Source organism: Erythrolamprus reginae, chromosome 8 (assembly GCF_031021105.1).
Source record: "Erythrolamprus reginae isolate rEryReg1 chromosome 8, rEryReg1.hap1, whole genome shotgun sequence".
Lineage (NCBI taxonomy): Eukaryota > Metazoa > Chordata > Lepidosauria > Squamata > Dipsadidae > Erythrolamprus > Erythrolamprus reginae.
Window position 1 is genome coordinate 14,536,382 of NC_091957.1, and position 22,763 is coordinate 14,559,144.

The 22,763-nt window shown below is 46.8% G+C and overlaps 1 protein-coding gene across 1 annotated transcript in view; it reads right to left on the reverse strand.

Annotated features, from left to right (window-relative positions):
* Positions 1 to 22,763, reverse strand: part of SARDH (sarcosine dehydrogenase) — a 66,310-nt gene that overhangs the window by 26,472 nt on the left and 17,075 nt on the right. The window contains exons 7-12 of the mRNA XM_070758941.1: positions 22,321 to 22,425; positions 17,515 to 17,644; positions 8,681 to 8,767; positions 6,306 to 6,396; positions 3,586 to 3,727; positions 1,710 to 1,793 (exon numbers count right to left, since the gene is read on the reverse strand). Of these exons, the coding sequence (XP_070615042.1) occupies positions 1,710 to 1,793; positions 3,586 to 3,727; positions 6,306 to 6,396; positions 8,681 to 8,767; positions 17,515 to 17,644; positions 22,321 to 22,425 (639 nt within the window). The remainder of the gene's footprint in view (positions 1 to 1,709; positions 1,794 to 3,585; positions 3,728 to 6,305; positions 6,397 to 8,680; positions 8,768 to 17,514; positions 17,645 to 22,320; positions 22,426 to 22,763) is intronic.

Consider the following 22,763-nt stretch of genomic DNA (forward strand, 5'->3'; position numbering starts at 1 on the left):
GGAGGATGCTGAAGAGGTTGATGACTCTGATTCAGATAGTGTTTATGACCCTGGGTTACAGGTATCAGAACAGGTGGGAGGCCAGCCACAGGATGTTGCTATGAGTCCAGACTCCAGTGAAGAAGAGACAGACAATCGCTGGTTAAACCCTCACTTCAGAAGAGTTCAAAGGAGCAGGGAGCAAGTGTTAGGGAAAAGATATTAAGGGGAGGAACGGGTTAATTACTGGAGTGATGTATTCATCACGTCAGGGTGCCAGCGAGGAAGAAGGGCGGAGTTTTTCAATGTTGTAAATCCATCATGGACGTGTATCGTTTTGGCTCCGGGGTGAGTTAGCTTATTCTTCGTTATTTCACAGCTATTCCTGGTGCTTTTGAACTACGCTGTATAGACATAAATCTTAAGATAAGGGAGGAGGCATGGATGAATGTTTGTATGCTCTAATTGCTAAAGATAAAGAGAGGGGAATGTGACTGTCTGTAATGCATTTTGAATACGGAGGAGAATAAAGATGGAGGTTTTTTGTTGATGAAATCCTGCATTCAGTAAGCATTATTCCCAATGTAACCAAAGTTCTACCAGAATCCAGAACACCATCCAAGTTCTAATCTGGCTGGCTGAGCTCGGGTGTACAGAGGTTGGCTAAGGTGCCATCAGTGGCTGTGATAAGGGAAGGTCATCCCAACTGGAGGAGTCGTGGCCTTTTCTTCCTCTGGGCTTATAAGGCACCACAACAGAAGCATGGAAGGAACCGCTGGGCGGGTTGGTCCAAAATGTCCAACCAAATCCAGTACAGAGAAGGATAACCTTTGGGGCTACCTTTGAAAAGTGTTCGGAAACTTCAGATCGTGCAGAACGCAGCTGCGAGAGCCATCGTGGGGCTTCCAAGATCTGCCCATGTTTCGCCAACACTCCGCAGTCTGCACTGGCTGCCGATCAGTTTCAGGTCACAATTCAAAGTGTTGGTCATGACCTATAAAGCCCTACATGGCATCGGACCAGAATATCTCCAAGACCGCCTTCTGCCGCACGAATCCCAGCGACCAATTAGGTCCCACAGAGTTGGCCTTCTCCGGGTCCCATCGACCAAACAATGTCAGCTGGCGGGACCCAGGGGAAGAGCCTTTTCTGTGGCGGCCCCGGCCCTCTGGAATCAACTCCCTCCAGAGATTCAAACACCCCCCACCCTCCTCACCTTCTGTAAAATGCTGAAGACCCAACTTTGTCGCCAGGCGTGGAGATAATTATCACTTTCTCCCCTTTTTATTATGTTTCCGGCCTTACTGTATGATAGATTAGGTTGAATGTGTTAGTTAGGGATTTTATTATGTTATTAATGTTTTTTAAAATTGATTTAACTTTTTTTACTATTGGATTTGTATTGTATTGTATCACTGTTACGTTGTGAGCCGCCCCGAGTCTTCGGAGAGGGGCGGCATACAAATCTAATAAACTATAAACTATAAGGGCCTCTCTGCCCCATGGCCCAGAAGGCCTGAGCAAAGAAGAGGCCTTGCCAGGCCCTCAAGGCAGCTTTCACAGGCGCCAGGGGCTCCCCACTGCTGCAGCCACCGCCTCCCCGTTGCTTGTCCAAAGCAGACCCGCCTTCCCTTGGGCGAGACTTGAACGGAGCCTCCCGAAGGCCTTGGGTGATCCTGAAGGGAAAGCAGGCCCCTCCCCAGTCTTGGAAGAGACTCGCCCAGGCTTACCGGTGCTTTGCCCACTGGGTTGAACCAGCCGGGCCTCTCCCACCCGTGCCGCTCCTGGAAGACGCAGCCCTGAAGCAGCAACTCCTGTGGACAGAGGGGGGAAACGAGGTGAGACCCTGGGGAAGCCCCCACACTCCTCCGAGAAGGAAGCTGGGAAGCTCCACACCTGATGAGACCAGCCTCCATCACAATTGCCCCACAAACTGCACCTCTGCTGGGTTCAACCCGCTGCTGCATCCCGCCCTTGGGTTGCAGCTTCCCCATCCCTCGGCCACTGGTCCCTCCGCACTCTGCAGGTGGAGGGTTCTCTGTGGAGAAACTGCCAGGTTGCCTCTTGCTTCCAGGCTCCAACCACCCGTGTGACTCACAGGAGAAGGACCAGGTGGTGGGCCATGTGGGAATGAGCCGGGGTGGCGCAGCAGGTAGAGTGCTGTACTGCAGGCCACTGAAGCTGACTTGTAGATCTGAAGGTCAGTGGTTCAAATCTCATCACCGGCTCAAGGTTGACTCAGCCTTCCATCCTCCCAGGGTGGGTAAAATGAGGACACGGATTGTGGGGGCAATAGGCTGGCTCTGTTAAAAAGTGCTATTGCTAACATGTTGTAAGCCGCCCTAAGTCTAAGGAGTAGGGCGGCATAAAAATCAAATAAATAAAATAAAATAAATAAAATAAATCTCCCTACCCATCCCTTGCCATTCCCACATCTCCTTGATGCTCCATTCCCTTGGAGGCTTGAGGGCTGCACCTAGAATGTCCCATGCGCCCAGCTGGGGAAGAGGAGGCCGCATCGGTGTCCCCTAGAGACAGAACCAAAATGGCTCCCCCTGCTGGCTGGTAAAAGCAGAAATGCTCGATCCCTCTGCTCAGAACCCAGAACTCACAGACCAGGAATGCCGAACCCTGGTACATTTTCTGCAACGTTCCTGCCTTGAGGGAAGGGGCAGGAGAGAAACGAAGGGGGCAGGAAGAGGTTGTTTTGGGGTAAAGAACTGGGATGCGGGAAGGGATCCATCCTCCAACCTCCCACAAGCAGGAAGCCCTTCATGGCACCGGACCAGATTATCTCAGGGACCGCCTTCTGCCGCACGAATCCCAGCGACCAGTTAGGTCCCACAGAGTTGGCCTTCTCCGCGTCCCGTCAACTAAACAAGGTCGCTTGGCGGGACCCAGAGGAAGAGCCTTCTCTGTGACGGCCCCGACCCTCTGGAACCAACTCCCCCCGGAGATTAGAATTGCCCCCACCCTCCTCGCCTTTCGTAAGCTTCTTAAAACCCACCTCTGCCGTCAGGCATGGGGAAGCTGAGATACTCTTTCCCCCTAGGCCTTTACAATTTATGCATGGTATGTTTGTATGTATGATTGGTTTTTATATAATGGGTTTTTAACTGTTTTTAGTATTGGATTTTACTGCTGTTGTTAGCCGCCCCAAGTCTGCGGAGAGGGACGGCATACAAATCCAATAAATAAATAAATAAAGCCCTAGGCACCTGGGGCCTGGTTGCCTTGGCAATGGGATTTCCCCCCTTTTGCAAAAAGCTATTGAAGGGGGAGGCGGGGAGGACCGCTCATTGGGAGGGGGGTGGAAATGTGTAGGGAGGGCTCAGATGATCCTGTCCAGAAGAGCTCTACATTCTTCTGCTGTTCCACCCTTTGCTCTGGCGTCCAAGAAACGGAGCCTCCCACCTCCAGTGCCGCTTGCGTTCCATTAATCCAGAATCAAGGGCTGGGGTATGAGCCCCCGCTGCCAAACTAGACTGTCTCTGGGCAGGGGGAGAGTGCCTCAGGGCTCTGTGGCTAACAGCACTATCAGGCCAACTGCCCACTACATCTTTGCCTGAGCTACGTCTGAGATGCACCCATCAGCTCTGGCCTCACCTCATACAGAGGGTCCTTCCTCAAGTTACGCCCAGCCAGGGGCTCGTCGTAGGGGAACACGATGGAGTAGTTCTTGGCATAGGACTCGTGGCTCCTCTCTCGGATCCAGCGGCTGTTGCCCGTGAGGAAGCGGTGGAACCTCCTGAAAAGCGAGGTGGACCTCGTCACCACAGCTGGGGGGCCGAGGCATGGGACAGCCAGTGCCGGGAGCCCTCCAGGGGAAGCAGCCAGACAGATGCCTTGGGCCCAAGAATGACATCCACAGATCCAGTGTTGGTTATGACCTATAAAGCCCTTCATGGCACCGGACCAGAATATCTCCGGGACCGCCTTCTGCCGCACGAATCCCAGCGACCAGTTAGGTCCCACAGAGTTGGCCTTCTCCGGGTCCCGTCAACTAAACAAGGTCGTTTGGCGGGACCCAGGGGAAGAGCCTTCTCTGTGGCGGCCCCGACCCTTTGGAACCCACTCCCCCCAGATATCAGAGTTGCCCCCACCCTCCTTGCCTTTCGTAAGCTCCTTAAAACCCACCTCTGTCGTCAGGCATGGGGGAATTGAGACTTTCTCTCCCCCTAGGCTTATAAAATTTGTGCATGGTATGTTAGTATGTATGATTGGTTTCTAAATTGGGGTTTTAAATTAACTTAAATGTTAGATTTGTTTACATTGTATTATTATTGCTGTGAGCCGCCCCGAGTCTGCGGAGAGGGGCGGCATACAAATCTGATTAATAAATAATAAATAAATAAATGCCACTGGAGCCTCTGGCAGCCGGATCGCTGGGGAGGTTGAAGGGGAGTGAAGAGGGCTGGGATGGGAATGGCTTAACGTCCATGAATTGTCCCAGCTGAGCTGGAAGAACTACCGTATTTTTCAGAGTATAAGACGCACCGTTTTTCCTCCCCAAAGAGCCGGGGTGGCACACTGGTTAAGAGTGCAGCACTGTAGGCTACTTCAGCTGACTGCTAGCTGTAGTTCAGTAGTTCAAATCTCATCAGGCTCAAGGTTGACTCAACCTTCCATCGTTCCGAGGTGGGTCAAATGAGGACCCAGATTGTTGGGGGCAAGAGGCTGATTCTGGAAAGCACTTAGAGAGGGCTGTAGAAGCACTAGGAAGCAGTATATAACTCCAAATGCTAAAGCCCAAAAGAGGCTGAAAAATTGGGTGCATCTTATGTTCTGAATGTAGCTCTTTTGAAACTTTTTTCGCAGCCCTAACTAAGTGCTGACCATCTTCCCGGCTTTCTACTCCTTCTGAATAATTTTTTTCCAGCCCTAAGTCTTTGCAGGTTTGTTTTCATTCCTGTTCCCTATGAAAAAGGTTTTTTCAGCCCTAAGCAGGGTATAAAATAGTGTGCTGAAGTTGAACCGACTAAGGACATTAGCCAAATGAATACTTGGTAGGTAGATTTTTTTTCCATATTTTCCTTCCCAAAAACTAGGTTGCATCTTGTTGTGGTTAGCTCTGGCCCAGCTCCTGCCCCAAGGAATGTGGATGTGGGAGAGACACCCACATGCTGCAGGCCTGTTTTGTCCCCGGTGGAATCTGCTGATGAAGGCTCCTCTGACCAAGAAGACATGAGTGACAGGGAGGAGGAGAGTGTGGCAGACAGCTCAGAAAGAGATCAATTATCTAGCTCCTCCTTGGATTCAGAACAAGAGTTAATGATACAGCCACGCATGCGGAGAGCGATGCCTAGGCAACAACAACTGAGAGATTATTATCAAAGAAAACGAGGCCACCTGTGGTTGGGTGGGGCTGTGGTAATTAGTGAGGCTGCTATAAATAGCAGCGTGTGGGTTTGGCCATTGTGGAGGATTATCTGATCCTTGTGTTTCGTGACTGCTTTACTGACTTTGACTTTTTATGTGCTGATTTTTCCCCGCTTTGAAACTAAACCAGAGCAAAGTATGTTTCACTTTGTGAAAGAAGGAGGACTGTGAATTGCCTCACAGCTGCAAGCTAAGTATCACAGGACTGATAAGGGACTTGTACAAATTACCAGTTTTTTTGGAGACGAGTACTCTTTGCTATACAAAAAGAGGGCTTAGTTTAAGTGAATTTTCCTTATAAAGAACATTGTTTTGAATTTTCAAACGTGTGTGTGTGTCTGAAATTTGTACCTGTGAATTTTGGGGAGGAGTCTACCAGAGAGCCCGACAGAGCAGATCTTATACTCCAATGCATCTTATACTCTGAAAAATACACTAACAGCTTTTGCTACCACCAGAAAAGTTTACGGAAGGCACACTAATCCAGGATCACGATCTCTCATTGATCCCCAATGGGTTTGGAAAGATCTGCTCTTTGAAATCTGGCGGCCTTTGGAAAACCAGATTCCGGATTTTGCTCAATTCCCATCACCTTTTTGGCGCACTGCGTCTCTGAGAAGAAACGGAGTAAGAGCCTCTGGGGGTTCATCCCGCCAACCGATCTCCCAGAAGACCAGCAGATCCCATGTTCAGAAGGGCAGATTAGGGGCAATCAACACTTCAAAGTGACACCCTGTGAATTCCGCAGCTGGGAACGAGGCAAAAGCTGCCCTGGGGGCAGCAGGGGAAGTCATGTGGTCCACTCAAGGGCTTGGCGGGGGTGTGTGCTATAAGAACAGCCCTCCCCACTCCCAGTGCAGAAAAAGCATTTATCCCACCACCTTCCCTGGATCAGGGACCAATCTTGAATTTGCTTGGCAGGACGCCAACGAGGAGCTGTTGCTCACCTAATGTCATAGCTGAACATGTCCTTCTCCGGATGTCCGTGGATAATCCAGTGGGCCAGTTCCTTCCCACAACCTCCTCCAAGCATCATTCCTGTGGAAGGGGAGGGCTAGAGGTCAGAGGGCGCACTGAGATGCTCCTTCATATGCTGCAATGTCCTGCCTGTCAAAGACTACTTCAGCTTCAACCACAACAACACAAGAGCACACAACAGATTCAAGCTTATTATTAACCGCTCCAAACTTGACTGTAAAAAAATATGACTTTAGTAATCGGGTTGTCGAAGCGTGGAACTCCTTACCGGACTCTATAGTATCATCCCCTAACCCCCAACATTTTATCCTTAGACTATCCACGGTTGACCTCTCCAGATTCCTAAGAGGTCAGTAAGGGGCGTACATAAGCGCACTAGAGTGCCTTCCACCCCCTGTCCTATAGTCTCTCCTATATCTCGTATTTCTTCTCTACTATATCCTCTATAACCTTCATTGTGTATTATTGTGTATTGGACAAAATTTATTTGTTTGTTTGTTTGTTTGTTTGTTTGTTTGTTTGTTTATTAGATTTGTATGACGCCCCTCTCCGAAGACATCACAACAGCAATAAAAACAATATAGCAGTGGAACAAATCTAATATTAAAAACATATAAAACCCTATCATTATTTAAAAATCCAAACAACACATTCATACCAAACATAAACCAAAGTATAAAAAAGCCTGGGGGAAAGGTGTCTCAACTCCCCCATGCCTGGCGGTATAAGTGAGTCTTAAGTAGTTTACGAAAGACAGGAAGGGTGGGGGCGGTTCTAATCTCCAGGGGGAGTTGGTTCCAGAGGGCCGGGGCCGCCACAGAGAAGGCTCTTCTCCTGGGGCCCACCAAACGACATTGTTTAGTCGACGGGACCCGGAGAAGGCCAACTCTGTGGGACCTTATCGGTCGCTGGGATTCGTGCGGTAGCAGGCGGTTCCGGAGGTACTCTGGTCCAATGCCATGTAGGGCTTTAAAGGTCATGACCAACACTAAATAAATAAAATAATAAATGAATAAATGAATAAATAAATAAAATAATAATAATAATAATAATAATAATAATAATAATAATAATAATAAATAAAAATAAAAATAAAAATAAAAAATGCACCTTCTACTGATTCTTTGCCGTTAAATCAGGGCCTCTTCTTTTACTGGACAACTCTGGTTGCCATAGACAACCGGATTTCTGATTTCCTACATGTGGAAGAAATCTATTTTCTGACAAACCTTGCAGGGTCCTCGCTCGCTTATTGGCTCGAAATGGTCTTTCCAGCTTGCAAATTTATTTAAATGTGACCTTTTACAGGCGGCAGCTTTTCACTCAAAGCTACATGGTGATCTGAAGAATTAGAAGCTGCGGGGGATAAAATTAACCAGGAGCTCAAATAAGGGCTGAGGAAAGCAGAGGAGACCCCTGTGGATAAACACCAAGACTTGCTCCTCGGTGCCAGGGAAACCCCACCTTCACCTCCTCCGAGGGTGGGGCAGAAGCCATGATGGTAGGAGAGGCAAGGCAAATGGCCAAGGGCAGATGCTGCTTCTGTGCAGCAAAGCCTTTGAAAATGGGTGTGGGTGTGTGTTTAGGGGTGTCTCCCAAATTCTGTGGCAGGGTGAGGGTGCCAGGTTGGGCAAGACACCCACAAGGCTGTGGAGTGGAGTGGGATGGCCAATGGAGCTCCCACACCAAGCACATTTATTTAACTGGGTGTTTCTCTGCTGCTGCTGTCTTCATGGTGCTCTCACCTACTACACACTTCTTCAATTCAATTCAATTTATTAGATTTGTATGCCGCCCCTCTCCGAAGACTCGGGGCGGCTCATAACAACAATAAAAACAGTATAACAATGGAACAAATCTAATAATAAAATTACATTTAAAACCCCCAACAATTAAAAAACCATACAACACATACATACGAAACATAAAATATAAGAAAGCCTGGGGGAGATGTCTTAATTCCCCCATGCCTGGCGGTATAGGTGGGTCTTGAGTAACTTGCGAAAGACAAGGAGGGTGGGGGCCGTTCTTGGATGTGAAAACCACAAGCAAAATACTTCCACCCCTTCTCCACGCTCACAAACAGCAAATCTCACTAGAACCCAACAGCTCTTCCCCCGGATGAAGTTGGAGTTGTGCTTTTGGGTGGCTTCTGAAACGTTCTTCCCCTCTCCGTCCACTCTTCCCCCAAGCAGGGCGTCCTGGGCCCATGGCTTGGCCCCACTGGCCAGTCCCTTCTTCTTGTTCTTATGGACCTCCCATGCCAGGCGCCAGGCGGGTGCCCATTTCCCCAACCGCTCTGCCTGGGAAGCCTGCTAGGGTTACTTTAGGGCTTGGTCCTTACCGGCACTGTTGAAGCCACATCCTAGGAAAAAGCCACGGACTTCTGGTGCTTCCCCTAGGAGAGGTTTATGGTCTGCAGTGAAGGATTCTGGGGCATGGAGAAGGAGAGAGAGAGAGGATTAAATGTGGCGCCGCAATTCCGCCTTTAATCCTGTGCGCTAATGCTGCAACTTTAGATATCGTAAGCACACCAAGAGTCAGACCCACATCAAGAAGTACAGAATCTTCTAATTTCTGGGAATGAATGACAGGAGGGGGGGGGAGAGTGAAGGAAAAAAGAGAGAAGAGAAAGAAGAGAGAGAAGAGAGAGAGAGGAGAGAAAAAGAGAAAGAGAGGAGTGAGAGAGAGAGAGGAGAAAAGAGAGGGGGAGGAAGGAGATCAGAGAGAGGACAGAGAGAAAAGAGAGAAGAGAAATAAGAAAGAAGAGCGAGGGAGGGAGAGAGAGGACAGAAAGAGAGAGAAGAGAAAGAAGAGGGAAGGAGGGGGGAGAACAATAGAGACAGAGAGGACAGAGAGAGAGAGAGAGAAAGGAGAAGAGAAAGGGAGAGGGGGAGAGGAGAGAGAGAAGAGGAGAGAAAATAGAGGGAGGGAGGGAGACGAGAAAGAGGACAGAGGGAGAGAAAAGAGAAGAGAAAGAAGAGAGAGAGAGGAGGAGAGAGGAGAAAGAAGAGAAGACAGAGGGAGAGGAGAGAGGAGAGGAGAGAGGAGAGGGAGAGGAGAGAAAAGAGGGAGAAGAGAGGAGAGAGAAGAGGGAGAGGAGAGAGGAAAGGGAGAGAGGGAGAGGGAGGAGAAAGAAGAGGGAGAGAGGGGAGAGAGAGGAGAGAGGAGGGAGAGCAGAGAGGAAAGGGAGAGTGAGGAGAAAGAAGAGAGAAGGGAGAATAGAGAGAGGGGGGAGAGAGGAGAGAGGAGGGAGAGCAGAGAGGAAAGGGAGAGTGAGGAGAAAGAAGAAAGAGGGGAGAATAGAGAGAGTGGAGAGAGCGGAGAGGAGGGAGAGGAGAGAGCAAAGGGAAAGAGAGGAGAAAGAAGAGAGAGGGAGGGAGAATAGAGAGAGGGAGGACAGAGAGGGAAAAGAGAGGAGAGGGAAAAGTCGAGAGGAGAGAGGAAAGGGAGAGTGAGGAGAAAGAAGAGAGAAAGGAGAATAGAGAGAGGGGGAGAGAGGAGGGAGAGCAGAGAGGAAAGGGAGAGTGAGGAGAAAGAAGAGAGAGGGGAGAATAGAGAGAGGGGGAGAGGGGAGAGGAGGGAGAGGAGAGAGCAAAGGGAAAGAGAGGAGAAAGAAGAGAGAGGGAGGGAGAATAGAGAGAGGGAGGACAGAGAGGGAAAAGAGAGGAGAGGGAAAAGTCGAGAGCAGAGAGGAAAGGGAGAGGGAGGAGAAAGAAGAGAGAGGGAAAGAGGGAGGGGGGAGAGAGAGAAGCACCAGCCCATCTGCAGCTCCCTATTGCTGACCATGGGGGTGCAGATAAAAGCTGGCAGCCACTTCATCCACCTCCGAGTCTTCGGAGATGGGCGGCATACAAATCTAATTAATAATAATAATAATAATAATAATAATAATAATAATAATAATAATAATAAATGTCCTGGACCTCATTGTGGTCTCTGCCTCTTCCTGAGAGCAAGTCTTATTATTTTTTACAGCTCAAGAAAACAAGTCTCCTTGAGAGTCCTTGGCAAAAACCTCCCCTAATTGAGCTGAAAATACTTGATGGAGTTGTTCGCATTTTTAAAACCCGTCTCCGAGACAGTCATCTTTCTCTTACTTAACCCACACATTGCAAGAAAGGACCGTTTTGCATTTTTTTTCCCCTTCCGCTTAATATTTATTCCATTATGACTAATAGAGGAAAGTCAGAGGCTTAAAAGAGCTGATTCGGTTTCTGCCAGTAAAGTCTATTTATTCGTTTGGGGATTGAACTATGAGAAAAGGTGAGCTATAAATATTCTCGCTCCGTTCAACTTAGTTGAAGCTCAGCTCAGTTCAGCGGTTGACATCTGGAGGGGCAGCTGTCAAGTTACAAAAAGCAGCAACTTGGAAGAAGCCGGCAGCGGGGAGACAGAGCATGAACCCAGGCGAGTGGGGGCCTTGCCAGACCTTCCCCCCCTCCCCGACAGCATTTAGACTTATATACTGCTTTACAATGCTTTACAGCTCTCTCTAAGCGTCCCCGACAATCTGGGTCCTCATTTTACCCAACCTTGAATCTGGTGAGACTCGAACTGCCAAATTGCAGGCAATCGGCACAAATTGCCTGCAGTACATGCAGTCTAACCACTGCACCACCAGGGCTCTTTGCTGGCAGGCTAAGCCCATTATTATTATTATTATTATTATTATTATTATTATTATTATTATTATTATTATTATTATTATTAATTAGATTTGTATGCCGCCCCTCTCCGGAGACTCGGATTGGCTTTCAAAAACAATACATAGTACAAATCTAATGGTTAAAAACGGACAGTTTAAAACCCCATTATATTAAAAAAAAATAGTCATGTATCCCAGACAAACCATACATAAAATGAAATGGCCTAGGGGAATCAATTTCCCCATACCTGAGGTAGGTTTTTAGGAGTTTGCAAAAGGCAAGGAAGGTGGGGGCAGTTCTGATCTCCGGAGGGAGTTGGTTCCAGAGGGTTGGGGCTGCCACAGAGAAGGCTCTTCCCCTGGCCCCGCCAGACGACATTGTTTCGTCGACGGGACCCGGAGAAGGCCAACTCTGTGGGACCTAATCGGTCGCTGGGATTCGTGCGGCAGAAGGTGGTCCCGGAGATATTCTGGTCCGATGCCATGATCCAGCTTAGACTTATTGCTAGACTTATTGCTGCAGTTAAGAGATTATTTTTTCTGTCTTTTCACGCTCTTGGGTAGCTTTCCTATAGCTGAGACAAGCATGAACTTGGACAGCTGAAAATGCTCAAAGAAGCCCTATAGGGTCCATTTTTCCCAGACCCTATAAGATCCCAGGGTCCGGATCTCTGACCCTTCTTCCCAGAGAGTCTGGAAAATACCAATGTTTCTAACGCATGCTCACCAGGAGTTAAATATAAGAGCCCTAATAATATCATTACACTGATCCAGTTATTATTGTAGCAGCTCTGGTCCATCTGCTCCTTTGATGTGGTAGATCTGTTGTTGCCTTGATGGTAGTAAACACGCTGCATCACCACATATAGCGCACTGACACATTGCCCGCATGCACGTAATTGTTGAAACTGTATTGCACAACCCAAATCCAGGTGCCTTCGACTTGCCTCCCACACGAGCTATGTAGCTAAGACTAGCATGGAACGTATCAAGAGGCCAATGAATCAGCTGTGGAGGGAACCGTCTTTCGTTCCTGCTTGGCAAAGCAAGATGTTTCCATCGGAAGGACTTGGACCATTTGTCCTCTGGCATATGTGACAAGAACCGAGATATTTGCAGCTGGCTGAAGCGTAGACATCAGAGAGTTATTGTTAATGGTGAGTATTCTGAGCAGAGTCAGGTTACAAGCGGTGTGCCACAAGGGTCTGTTCTGGGTCCTATTCTTTTTAATATGTTTGTGAGTGACATAGGGGAAGGTTTGGTAGGGAAGGTTTGCCTATTTGCCGATGACTCTAAAGTGTGCAATAGGGTTGATATTCCTGGAGGCGTCTGTAATATGGTAAATGATTAAGATTTACTAGATAAATGGTCAAAGCAATGGAAACTGCAGTTTATTGTTTCCAAATGTAAAATAATACACTTGGGGAAAAGGAATCCTCAATCTGAGTATTGTATTGGCAGTTCTGTGTTAGCAAATACTTCAGAAGAAAAGGATTTAGGGGTAGTGATTTCTGACAGTCTCAAAATGGGTGAACAGTGCAGTCAGGCGGTAGGGAAAGCAAGTAGGATGCTTGGCTGCATAGCTAGAGGTATAACAAGCAGGAAGAGGGAGATTATGATCCTGCTATATAGAATGCTGGTGAGACCACATTTGGAATACTGTGTTCAGTTCTGGAGACCAAAGATATTGACAAAACTGAACGGGTCCAAAGACGGGCTACAAGAATGGTGGAAGGTCTTAAGCATAAAACGTATCAGGAAAGACTTAATGAACTCAATCTGTATAGTCTGGAGGACAGAAGGAAAAGTGGGGACATGATCGAAACATTTAAATATATTAAAGGGTTAAATAAGGTCCAGGAGGGAAGTGGTTTTAATAGGAAAGTGAACACAAGAACAAGGGGACACAATCTGAAGTTTGTTGGGGGAAAGATCAAAAGCAACATGAGAAAATATTATTTTACTGAAAGAGTAGTAGATCCTTGGAACAAACTTCCAGCAGACGTGGTAGATAAATCCACAGTAACTGAATTTAAACATGCCTGGGATAAACATATATCCATCCTAAGATAAAATACAGAAAATAGTATAAGGGCAGACTAGATGGAACATGAGGTCTTTTTCTGCCGTCAGACTTCTATGTTTCTATCTTCTCCCATGATGGCAACTCATCCAAGAAACATAAGAGTTGGCAAGGCAGAAGGCGAAGGTCTACAGAGAGGCCCTTTCTGTCCACGACCGGTCGGTTTTCTGCGCCATTCTTGGGTGCAGAATTCCTCAAGTAAAAAGAGGGTCCAACTCCAAGGATCAACGCAGAAAGAAGTCAACGGCACGGAAACTGACTTAGACCCACCCAATGTTTTCAGGTGAGAATTGGTGAAGTGGTAGATCAGGAGAGTTCCGGTCCCTTGGGCAAGAGGGAAGAGAGGGGGAAACACCGGAAGGGCCTTGGAAGCAGCTCAGGAAGAACCATCCGTAGTAGTTCCAAGCAAGAAAGCTTAGAACTAAGACACCTTAAACAAGATCTAAGTATGGCCCACAAGATCATATGCTGCAACGTCCTGCCTGTCGTCGACTACTTCAGCTTCAACCACAACAACACAAGAGCACACAACAGATTTAAACTTAATATTAACCGCTCCAAACTTGACTGTAAAAAATATGACTTTAGTAACCGGGTTGTCGAATCGTGGAACTCATTACCGGACTCCATAGTGTCATCCCCAAACCCCCAACACTTTACCCTTAGATTATCCACGGTTGACCTCTCCAGATTCCTAAGAGGTCAGAAAAGGGCGAGTACAAGTGCACTAGAGTGCCTTCCGTCCCCTGTCCTATTGCTCTCCTCTATCTCCTATACCTTTCTTCTATTCCTATATCTCTTCTTCTATTTGTTAGGCATAACCAAGCGGAATTATAAAAAATATATTTTGTATTTGGTAGTTCATATTTTAACAGCAGCTAGGATAGTTTATGCACAAAATTGGAAGGGGGAAAATATCCCCCAAAAAGAAGAGATAATAAAGAAAATTTTAGACTGTGCAAAGATGGATATGATGACAAGAAGGCTGAATGACCAAGAATAATGTGAATTTTATACTATTTGGAATAAAGTTTATAAGTGGATAGATAAAAAGAAAAACAAAAATTGTACAATATGAGAAATGTATGAATATACTAAAATGATTTTATATTTTATATTTTTTATTACCGTAACTTTTATATTATTAGAATGTTTGAACAATATCCTTCTTTTCATTTAGATTAATATGTTGACTTAATGAATTATGAATATATTCTTTTTCTGTATTAAAAATGAATCTTCAAAGATGAGAGGGGTAAATGTAACCCCTATTATGTGTTAAATGTTTGTAAGTCTGTGTGTGAATTTTAATAAAATCAATAAAGTTTTAAAAGAGAGAGAGAGAGCTGGCTCAGTGGAATTTACAACAGCAGAGCAAAAACAATCAATACACTGAGAAAATATGTTAATTGCTTCAATTATCGCCCCGAGGCACACTGGAGACCTGGAAGGAATTTCTTTCAGCCAACAACGGGCCTCCTGACATTCTCCTCTGATGAATGTGGCTTCAGTGCCATCATTTATCATATAAAGTGGAATTATGAATGAAGAAGAAGCAAACTCTGCTAAGGATGTCCAGCCGACAAGGAAAAGGCCTGCCTCAGCAGTTTCTGGGCCTGTAAGAGTTCCTGGCAGGGTTGAGTTGAGACTGTTGGGCTTGGGGCATAGTTCCCTCTAAGCTGAGCAGTGAGAAATCGCTCACTTAAAAATCATCATCAACTCACAGTTTTCCAAACCTGCCCAGAAGCCGAGAGGGAAAGAGTGAGAGGGAAGGAGAGAGAGAGAGGAAGAGAGAGAAACAGATAGAAAAAAGAGAGGAAGGAAAAGAGAAAGAAAAAGAATGGGAGTAAGGAAGAGAGAAAGAAAATCAAAATCTAGTTTGAAACTAGCTCAACTATTTAAGTGGCATTTTGATATTGATAGAGTTGCCCTATTATGAGCTCACTGTTATAGACACACAGTACAGTATTTTATTTTGAAATTCTCTGAGGCAAAACAGGGTGGGTTTTTTGTTTGTTTGTTTGTTTATTATTTCTGTGCCGCCCAGTACCAAAGGGACTGCCGCTCAGACACTATACTTTTCCACCCACACCCCCAAAAAATTAGAGGGAACACTGGTGGGGGCAACTCTGATATCTGGGGGGAGTTGGTTCCAAAGGGTCGAGGCCGCCACAGAGAAGGCTCTTCCCCTGGGTCCCACCAAACGACATTGTTTAGTTGACGGGACCGGAGAAGGTCAACTCTGTGAGACCTAACTGGTCGCTGGGATTCGTGCGGCAGAAGGCGGTCCCGGAGATATTCTGGTCCGATGCCATGAAGGGCTTTGTAGTTCACAACCAACACTTTGAATTGTGACCGGAAACTGATCGGCAACAAATGCAGACTGCGGAGTGTTGGTGTAACATCGGCATATTTAGGAAAGCCCATGATAGCTCTCGCAGCTGCATTCTGCACGATCTGAAGTTTCTGAACACTTTTCAAAGGTAGCCCCATGTAGAGAGCATTACAGTAGTCGAGCCTCGAGGTTATGAGGGCATGAGTGACTGTGAGCAGTGACTCCCGGTCCAAATAGTGCCGCAACTGGTGCACCAGACGAACCTGGGCAAACGCAACCCTCGCCACAGCTGAAAGATGTTTCTCTAATATGAGCTGTGGATCGAGGAGGACGCCCAAGTTGCAAACCCTCTCTGAGGGGGTCAGTGATTTCCCCCCCCCCCCAGGGTAATGGACATTCAGATGGGGTTGTCCTTGGGAGGCAAAACCCACAGCCACCCCGTCTTATCATGGTTGAGTTTGAGTCTGTATTTAGAAATACACTTTGTACACTTTGTAAATATTTGCCTTTTTTTTTTCCGGTTGTTATGTTTTTAAAAATTATAATTAAAAATATTTTAAAAAAAGAAAAGAAATACATGGATGAGAACTGAAAGTCCGCCAGTAGCATCAACCAAGTAGATCATTTCCTAAAAGGTGGGCTATTGGAAACTGAGCTGAAAGGTACAGTGCCCAACCTTCTGTGCAGCTAAATTCCATAACAGCGTTGAAGAATTACCAAAACAATCTATGTTTACCAAAGGCCTCAGCCATAAATATGATTAGAAACATAGAAACATAGAAGACTGACGGCAGAAAAAGACCTCATGATCCATCTAGTCTGCCCTTATATTATTTCCTGTATTTTTATCTTAGGATGGATATATGTTTATCCCAGGCATGTTTAAATTCAGTTACTGTGGATTTACCAACCACGTCTGCTGGAAGTTTGTTCCAAGCATCTACTACTCTTTCAGTAAAATAATATTTTCTCATGTTGCTTTTGATCTTTCCCCCAACTAACTTCAGAATGTGTCCCCTTGTTCTTGTGTTCACTTTCCTATTAAAAACACTTCCCTCTTGAACCTTATTTAATCCTTTGACATATTTAAATGTTTCGATCATGTCCCCCCTTTTCCTTCTGTCCTCCAGACTATACAGATTGAGTTCATTAAGTCTTTCCTGATTTATGCTTAAGACCTTCCACCATTCTTGTAGCCCGTCTTTGGACCCGTTCAATTTTGTCAATATCTTTTTGTAGGTGAGGTCTCCAGAACAGAACACAGTATTCCCAATGTGGTCTCACCAGCGCTCTATATAGCGGGATCACAATCTCCCTCTTCCTGCTTGTTATACCTCTAGCTATGCAGCCAAGCATCCTACTTGCTTTTCCTACCGCCCGACCACACTGCTCACCCATTTTTAGACTGTCAGAAATCACTACCCCTAAATCCTTCTCTTCTGAAGTTTTTGCTAACACAGAACTGATTGTGAAGAGTAAAAAACAAAAATCAGATTAAAGGTGTTTGCTCTGTTTCCCCTCCTCTTTTCAGGGAAGTTCTTAATATTGTGGATACTTTTATGAAGTTTGGGGGTCCTTACCTGTTGCAGTATGGCTTAAATGTAAGAATAGGACTTTTATCTGGACCTCTAGCATAAAAATACTCTGCTTACTCTGAATCTATTATAAGCCAGGATAAGCCAGTTATACGATCAAAGGGGGAGATTTACATTGCCTGAAGCATACACAGGATGAGAGGGTGATTAAGGAGATTGGTTGTGATAAGGCGGAAGGCTTCAGAGAAATTAGGTGTGAGAAACATTTGCTCTAGGAAGAGTTTCTAGGAAATTGGTTTGTGATATCTGTGGGAAAAGGAAGAACTCAAAGACATGCTTGAAGTTATGTTATTTTTGTGTATCACTTGACATGTACGTGTAATTATCCCCATTTCCTTATGTTCCCAAAATAAAAAGAGGTACATGGCTCTATACCGTGTCACTTCACCCAGAGAGAGAATGTCTCCAAGTCTTCTTTCTAGGATTCGAATTCATGAGTGACCCCACGCGTCTGGGTTGCCCGAAATCCCTCTGAAGACCCCGTTCCCCACAGGGGCTTTGCGGCATCCCCACTTACCTGGTCCACAGACAGTTGATTTAATTCCAGTTTGCTCCAGGGCTGGGACTCGGTTGATAGCACCTTCAATATGCTGTGTAAATACATCCCAGTCCAGATTGAAGAGACCAAAAGCAAAATCGTCCAACGCCTGGAATAGCAAAATATCCACGGCAGACATTAGGCACCGATTACAACATGTCAGCAGGCAGAAAATAGACACCACAGTCATGGTGGCAAATGACACATCCGATTCCACTCCTACTCCCTTGCGGCTTTTGAACACACTTTCTTCTCTTAGTTCCCCCATGCCTGGTGATATAGGTGGGTCTTGAGTAACTTGCAAAAGACAAGGAGGGTGGGGGCTGTTCTAATCTCTGGGGGGGAGTTGATTCCAGAGGGCTGGGGCCACCACAGAGAAGGCTCTTCCCCTGGGGCCCGCCAAACAACATTGTTTGGTCGACGGGACCCGGAGAAGGCCAACTCTGTGGGACCTTATCGGCCGCTCGGATTCGTGCGGTAGAAGGCGGTTCCGAAGGTATTCTGGTCCGATGCCATGTAGGGCTTTAAAGGTCATTACCAACACTTTGAATTGTGACCGGAAACCGATCGGTAGCCAGTGCAGGCCATGAAGTGTTGTAGAAACGTGGGCGAATTTAGGAAGCCCCATGATAGCTCTTGCGGCTGCATTCGGCACGATCTGAAGTTTCCGAACACTTTTCAAAGGTAGCCCCATGTAGAGAGCGTTGCAGTTCTTGCTGCCCACAGTCCGACAGGAGTTGGGCAGCCTATAAATTTAATAAACTAAATTAAATTATAAATTTAATAAACTAAACTGAGCAAGTCTCTCCAAGGTCTCATGGGGACCAGAACTGGATCCAGTAGTATTCCAAGTATCAGCTCCTCCTAAGATCCTGAATGGCCACCATTCCCCCAGACTCTTTGGAGACCCAGAGCCTAGGAAACGAGGTGTGTTTCCTGGACTGGATGGCACAGAGAGCATTTCTGTTGTGGTTAGCTCTGGCCCAGCTCCTGCCCCAAGGAATGTGCAGGTGGATGTGGGGGAAACATCCACATGCCACAGGCCTGTTTTCCTCCCGATGGAATCTGCCGACAAACCTCCTCTGACCAAGGAAGCGTGAGTGACAGGGAAGAGGGGAGTTTGGCAGACAGCCCAGGAGGAGATCAATCATCTGTATCATCCTTATCTGCCTGCCATCTTATCTGCCTGCCTGCTTGACTTTCTCTGTTACTTTTTTCTTTCTGTCTTTTTCTATCTGTCTGTCTATCCTCTATCTACATCTGTCTGTATCTGTCTATTTATACCTTTAATTAATGACACATCCACGCATGCGTAGAGTGATGCATAGGAGACAACATTTGAAGGATTATTACAAGAGAAAATGAGGCCACCTCTGGTTGGGTGGGGCTGCTGTAATTAGTGCTACAGATAAAAGTGCAACCTAGTGTTTTAGCCTCATGGCAGTTTATCTGATTCATTGTTTCATCAAGATTGTGGTTTTTGTGCTGTTCAAGATTGTGTGTGGACTCTCTGGACTTTAGAATTGGACTCAAGTTCCCAGTTATTGGGTGAGCAATTGGATTGCACTTAACCTGTGCTTTGTGTGTACCAGAAAATCCCTTTGACATTTAAAAAGGGAGCTGTTTCTGTTTTTCTGTTTATAAAAACTTTTGGGTTTTCCTTTTATCGTGTGGTGTGTGTCTTCCTGGACTAATTACCCTGTAATTACGGGTGGTTGAAACACGCCGACAGAACAAGTTCTTATGCAACCAACGCAGGTTTCCTCACTTGCTTTGCCTTCGTCACTTTGCCCTCAAATGGAGCCTTTGCCCTCAGGCGTCAGGAAAGGACGTTTGAATCTCTGCTGCTTCCCTGATTAAACCTGCCCGCTCTGATCAATCCAATAAAGCAATGGCCTCTTCATCTGTGATTCAATCAAGCCTCCACCATTAATATTAATGCAAGAAGCCTCCCAGCATCTCCTAAGTCAGTGCCAAGTCACCACACTTCATTCTCACCGAATGGCAGGCCAAGGACCAAGGCCACTTGTCACCTTAAGGAAGGGTGGGGCAGACAGCAATCAAAGGTAGGTTGAGCTGTGGTGGTGCAGTGGTTAGAGTGCAGTGCTGCAGGCTACTTCTGCTGACTGCCAGCTGCCTGCAATTTGAGAGTTCGAATCCCACCAGGCTCCAGGTTGACTCAGCCTTCCATCCTTCCGAGGTGGGTAAAATGAGGACCCAGATTGTTGGGGGCAAGAGGCTGACTCTCTGTCAACCGCTTAGAGAGGGCTGTAAAAGCACTGGGAAGCGGTGTCTAAGGGTTATTGTTATTGTTGTGTAACCCATGTTCTTTCCGGCATGTGACGGGAACATGCAAGGAGCCATCATGAGAGGCGCAATAGCCGGGGCTATGGCTACTCTGTCCCCAGGCCCAATGCAGTCCCGGTTCCCCAACCTGAGCTCTTCCAGTGGAGGAGCAAAGGTTCTGCATTAATTAATTAATTAATTCATTCATTCATTCATTAGATTTATATGCCGCCCCTCTCCGTAGACTCGGGGCGGCTAACAACAATAAGAAGAAACAGCATAAAACAAAGCTAATATTTAAATTACTAAAAGTCCTTAATAAAAACCAAGCATACACACAAGCATACCATGCATAGATTGTATAGGCCCAGGGGGAAGGTATATCTCAATTCCCCCATGCCTGACGACAGAGGTGGGTTTTAAGGAGCTTACGAAAGGCGAGGAGGGTGGGGGCAATTCTCATCTCTGGGGGGAGTTGGTTCCAGATGGCCGGGGCCGCCACAGAGAAGGCTCTTCCCCTGGGCCTCGCTAAACGACATTGTTTAATTGACAGGACCCGGAGAAGGCCCACTCTGTGGGACCTAACTGGTCGCTGGGATTTGTGCGGCAGAAGGCGGTCCCAGAGATATTCTGGTCCGATGCCATGAAGGGCTTTATAGGTCATAACCAACACTTTGAATTGTGACCGGAAACTGATCGGCAACCAATGCAGACTGCGGAGTGTTGGTGTAACATGGGCATATTTAGGAAAGCTTCGCAGCTGCATTCTGCACGATCTGAAGTTTCCGAACACTTTTCAAAGGTAGCCCCATGTAGAGAGCGTTACAGTAGTCGAGCCTCGAGGTGATGAGGGCATGAGTGATCGTGAGCAGTGACTCCTGGTCCAAATAGGGCCGCAACTGGTGCACCAGGCGAACCTGGGCAAACGCCCCCCTCGCCACAGCTAAAAGATGTTTCTCTAATGTGAGCTGTGGATTGAGGAGGACGCCCAAGTTGCGGACCCTCTCTGAGGGGGGTCAGTGATTCCCCCCCCCCCAGGGTAATGGACGGACAGATGGAATTGTCCCTGGGAGGCAAAACCCACAGCCACTCCGTCTTATCAGGGTTGAGTTTGAGTCTGTTGACACCCATCCAGACCCCAACAGCCTCCAGGCACTGGCACATCACATCCACTGCTTTGTTGACTGTGTGCACTCTCCTATAAGAAGGCTCTTTTTTCAATCCCTTCTGCTCTGGCTGTCTCCCATCTGGATTACTGCTCCAGGCTCTACATGGGGCTTCCCTTGAAAAGGACTTAGAAGCTTCAGCTGGTTAAAAAAAAAGGGAGCAGGTGAACCATTTTGGGCACTCAAAGAAGGGCACAGCTAACACCTCTGCTGCATGAACTGCGCTGGGTGCAGATCTGATTGTCAGTCCAATTCCAGGTCTCGGTTATAATGACTTCTAAAGCCCTACATGGCATGCTACCTAAGGAATCAATTTTGTCCCGTTACATCAGCCCATCCCCATCCCACTTGGTCAGGCAGGGAAGGGATGTGATGGGGGTCTGGGAAGAGCGCCTTCTTTAACGTTACTCTCCGTCCTGTGGAATATTTCACACACACACCTCAAGGTGAGGTGGACACCCCCACCCCAGTGGCCTTCAGAGAAGGAATGAAAGCCTGGATCTGCGGCCTTGGGGTTGGTTAGTCCCCTGAAATGCCTCCCTTCACCTTTTCAGTTGACATTTTTGCCTCCCTCTAAAACAGCGGTTCTCAACCTTTCTAACGCTGCGACCCCGTAATACAGTTCCTCATGTTGTGGTGACCCCCAACCATATGTCAAGCGTGAATTCTCCCAACAGAGCTTGAAGCTGATTGGCAGGGATGTCCCAACTGTCAACGCCTGATTGGTCGGATTGTAAAAAATATGTTCCAAGGGGCTTTAGTTCTTAACCCCATGGGAAATTTGTCTTAGAAACATAGAAGACTGACAGCAGAAAAAGACCTCGTGGTCCATCTAGTCTGCCCTTATACTATTTCCTGTATTTTATCTTACAATGGATATATGTTTATCCCAGGCATGTTTAAATTCAGTTACTGTGGATTTACTAACCACGTCTTAGGTGACCCCTGGGAAACGGTTGTTCAACCCCCCAAAGGGGTCCCGACTCCCAGGTTGAGAACCACTGCTCTAAAAGAATATATTTTTGATTCTAACATTGCAATTTTATATACTGCAAATGAATAAACTTAAAAAAGCAGAGGTTAGGGGCAAAGGGCATCCAGAGAGACCCCCTCCTTACCCAGGAGCCCCTCCTCTGCTTGCCAGGATCGAGGCGGTCAAAATCAGGGGGGGGTCAATCTTAATGTCTTTGTGGGTTTTGTATGTACAACAAAATCTCCTTTTGAACACCTGCTTTAGCGCCCAGCCCCACCAACACAGCCCTCCCCCCCCACACCCGACAGCTTCTGCAATGTTAGCACTTCCTCCTTGCGATTCCTTAAAAACACAACTCACCTCCTCGCAGAAGATGGGGTTTGACTCATAGCCACCCACAGAAAGGGCGTCACCTTGGAGACGCAAATACACCGAGGCATCGTGGTCTCGAACATTCGGCATGTTCTAAAAATACCCAGAGAAAAATCAGTGCTCTGCCTCAAAAAGAGAATCTTCCCATCAGAAATTATTATTATTATTATTATTATTATTATTATTATTATTATTATTATGTCAATACAACACAGCAAACAAGTCGGGCACTTCTCAAGCACCTAGGACTGCGTGATGTAGCGGCGAATTATGTTTGCCGACCCCAGTAAAGCGGCCTTTTGCAATTGACAGATGGAAGATTTTGTCAATTCTGATGTTTTTTAAATGTCCACTGAGATCCTTTGGCACTGCGTCCAGCGTGCCAAGTACCACTGGGACCCCTTTCACGGGCTTATGCTAGAGTCATTGCA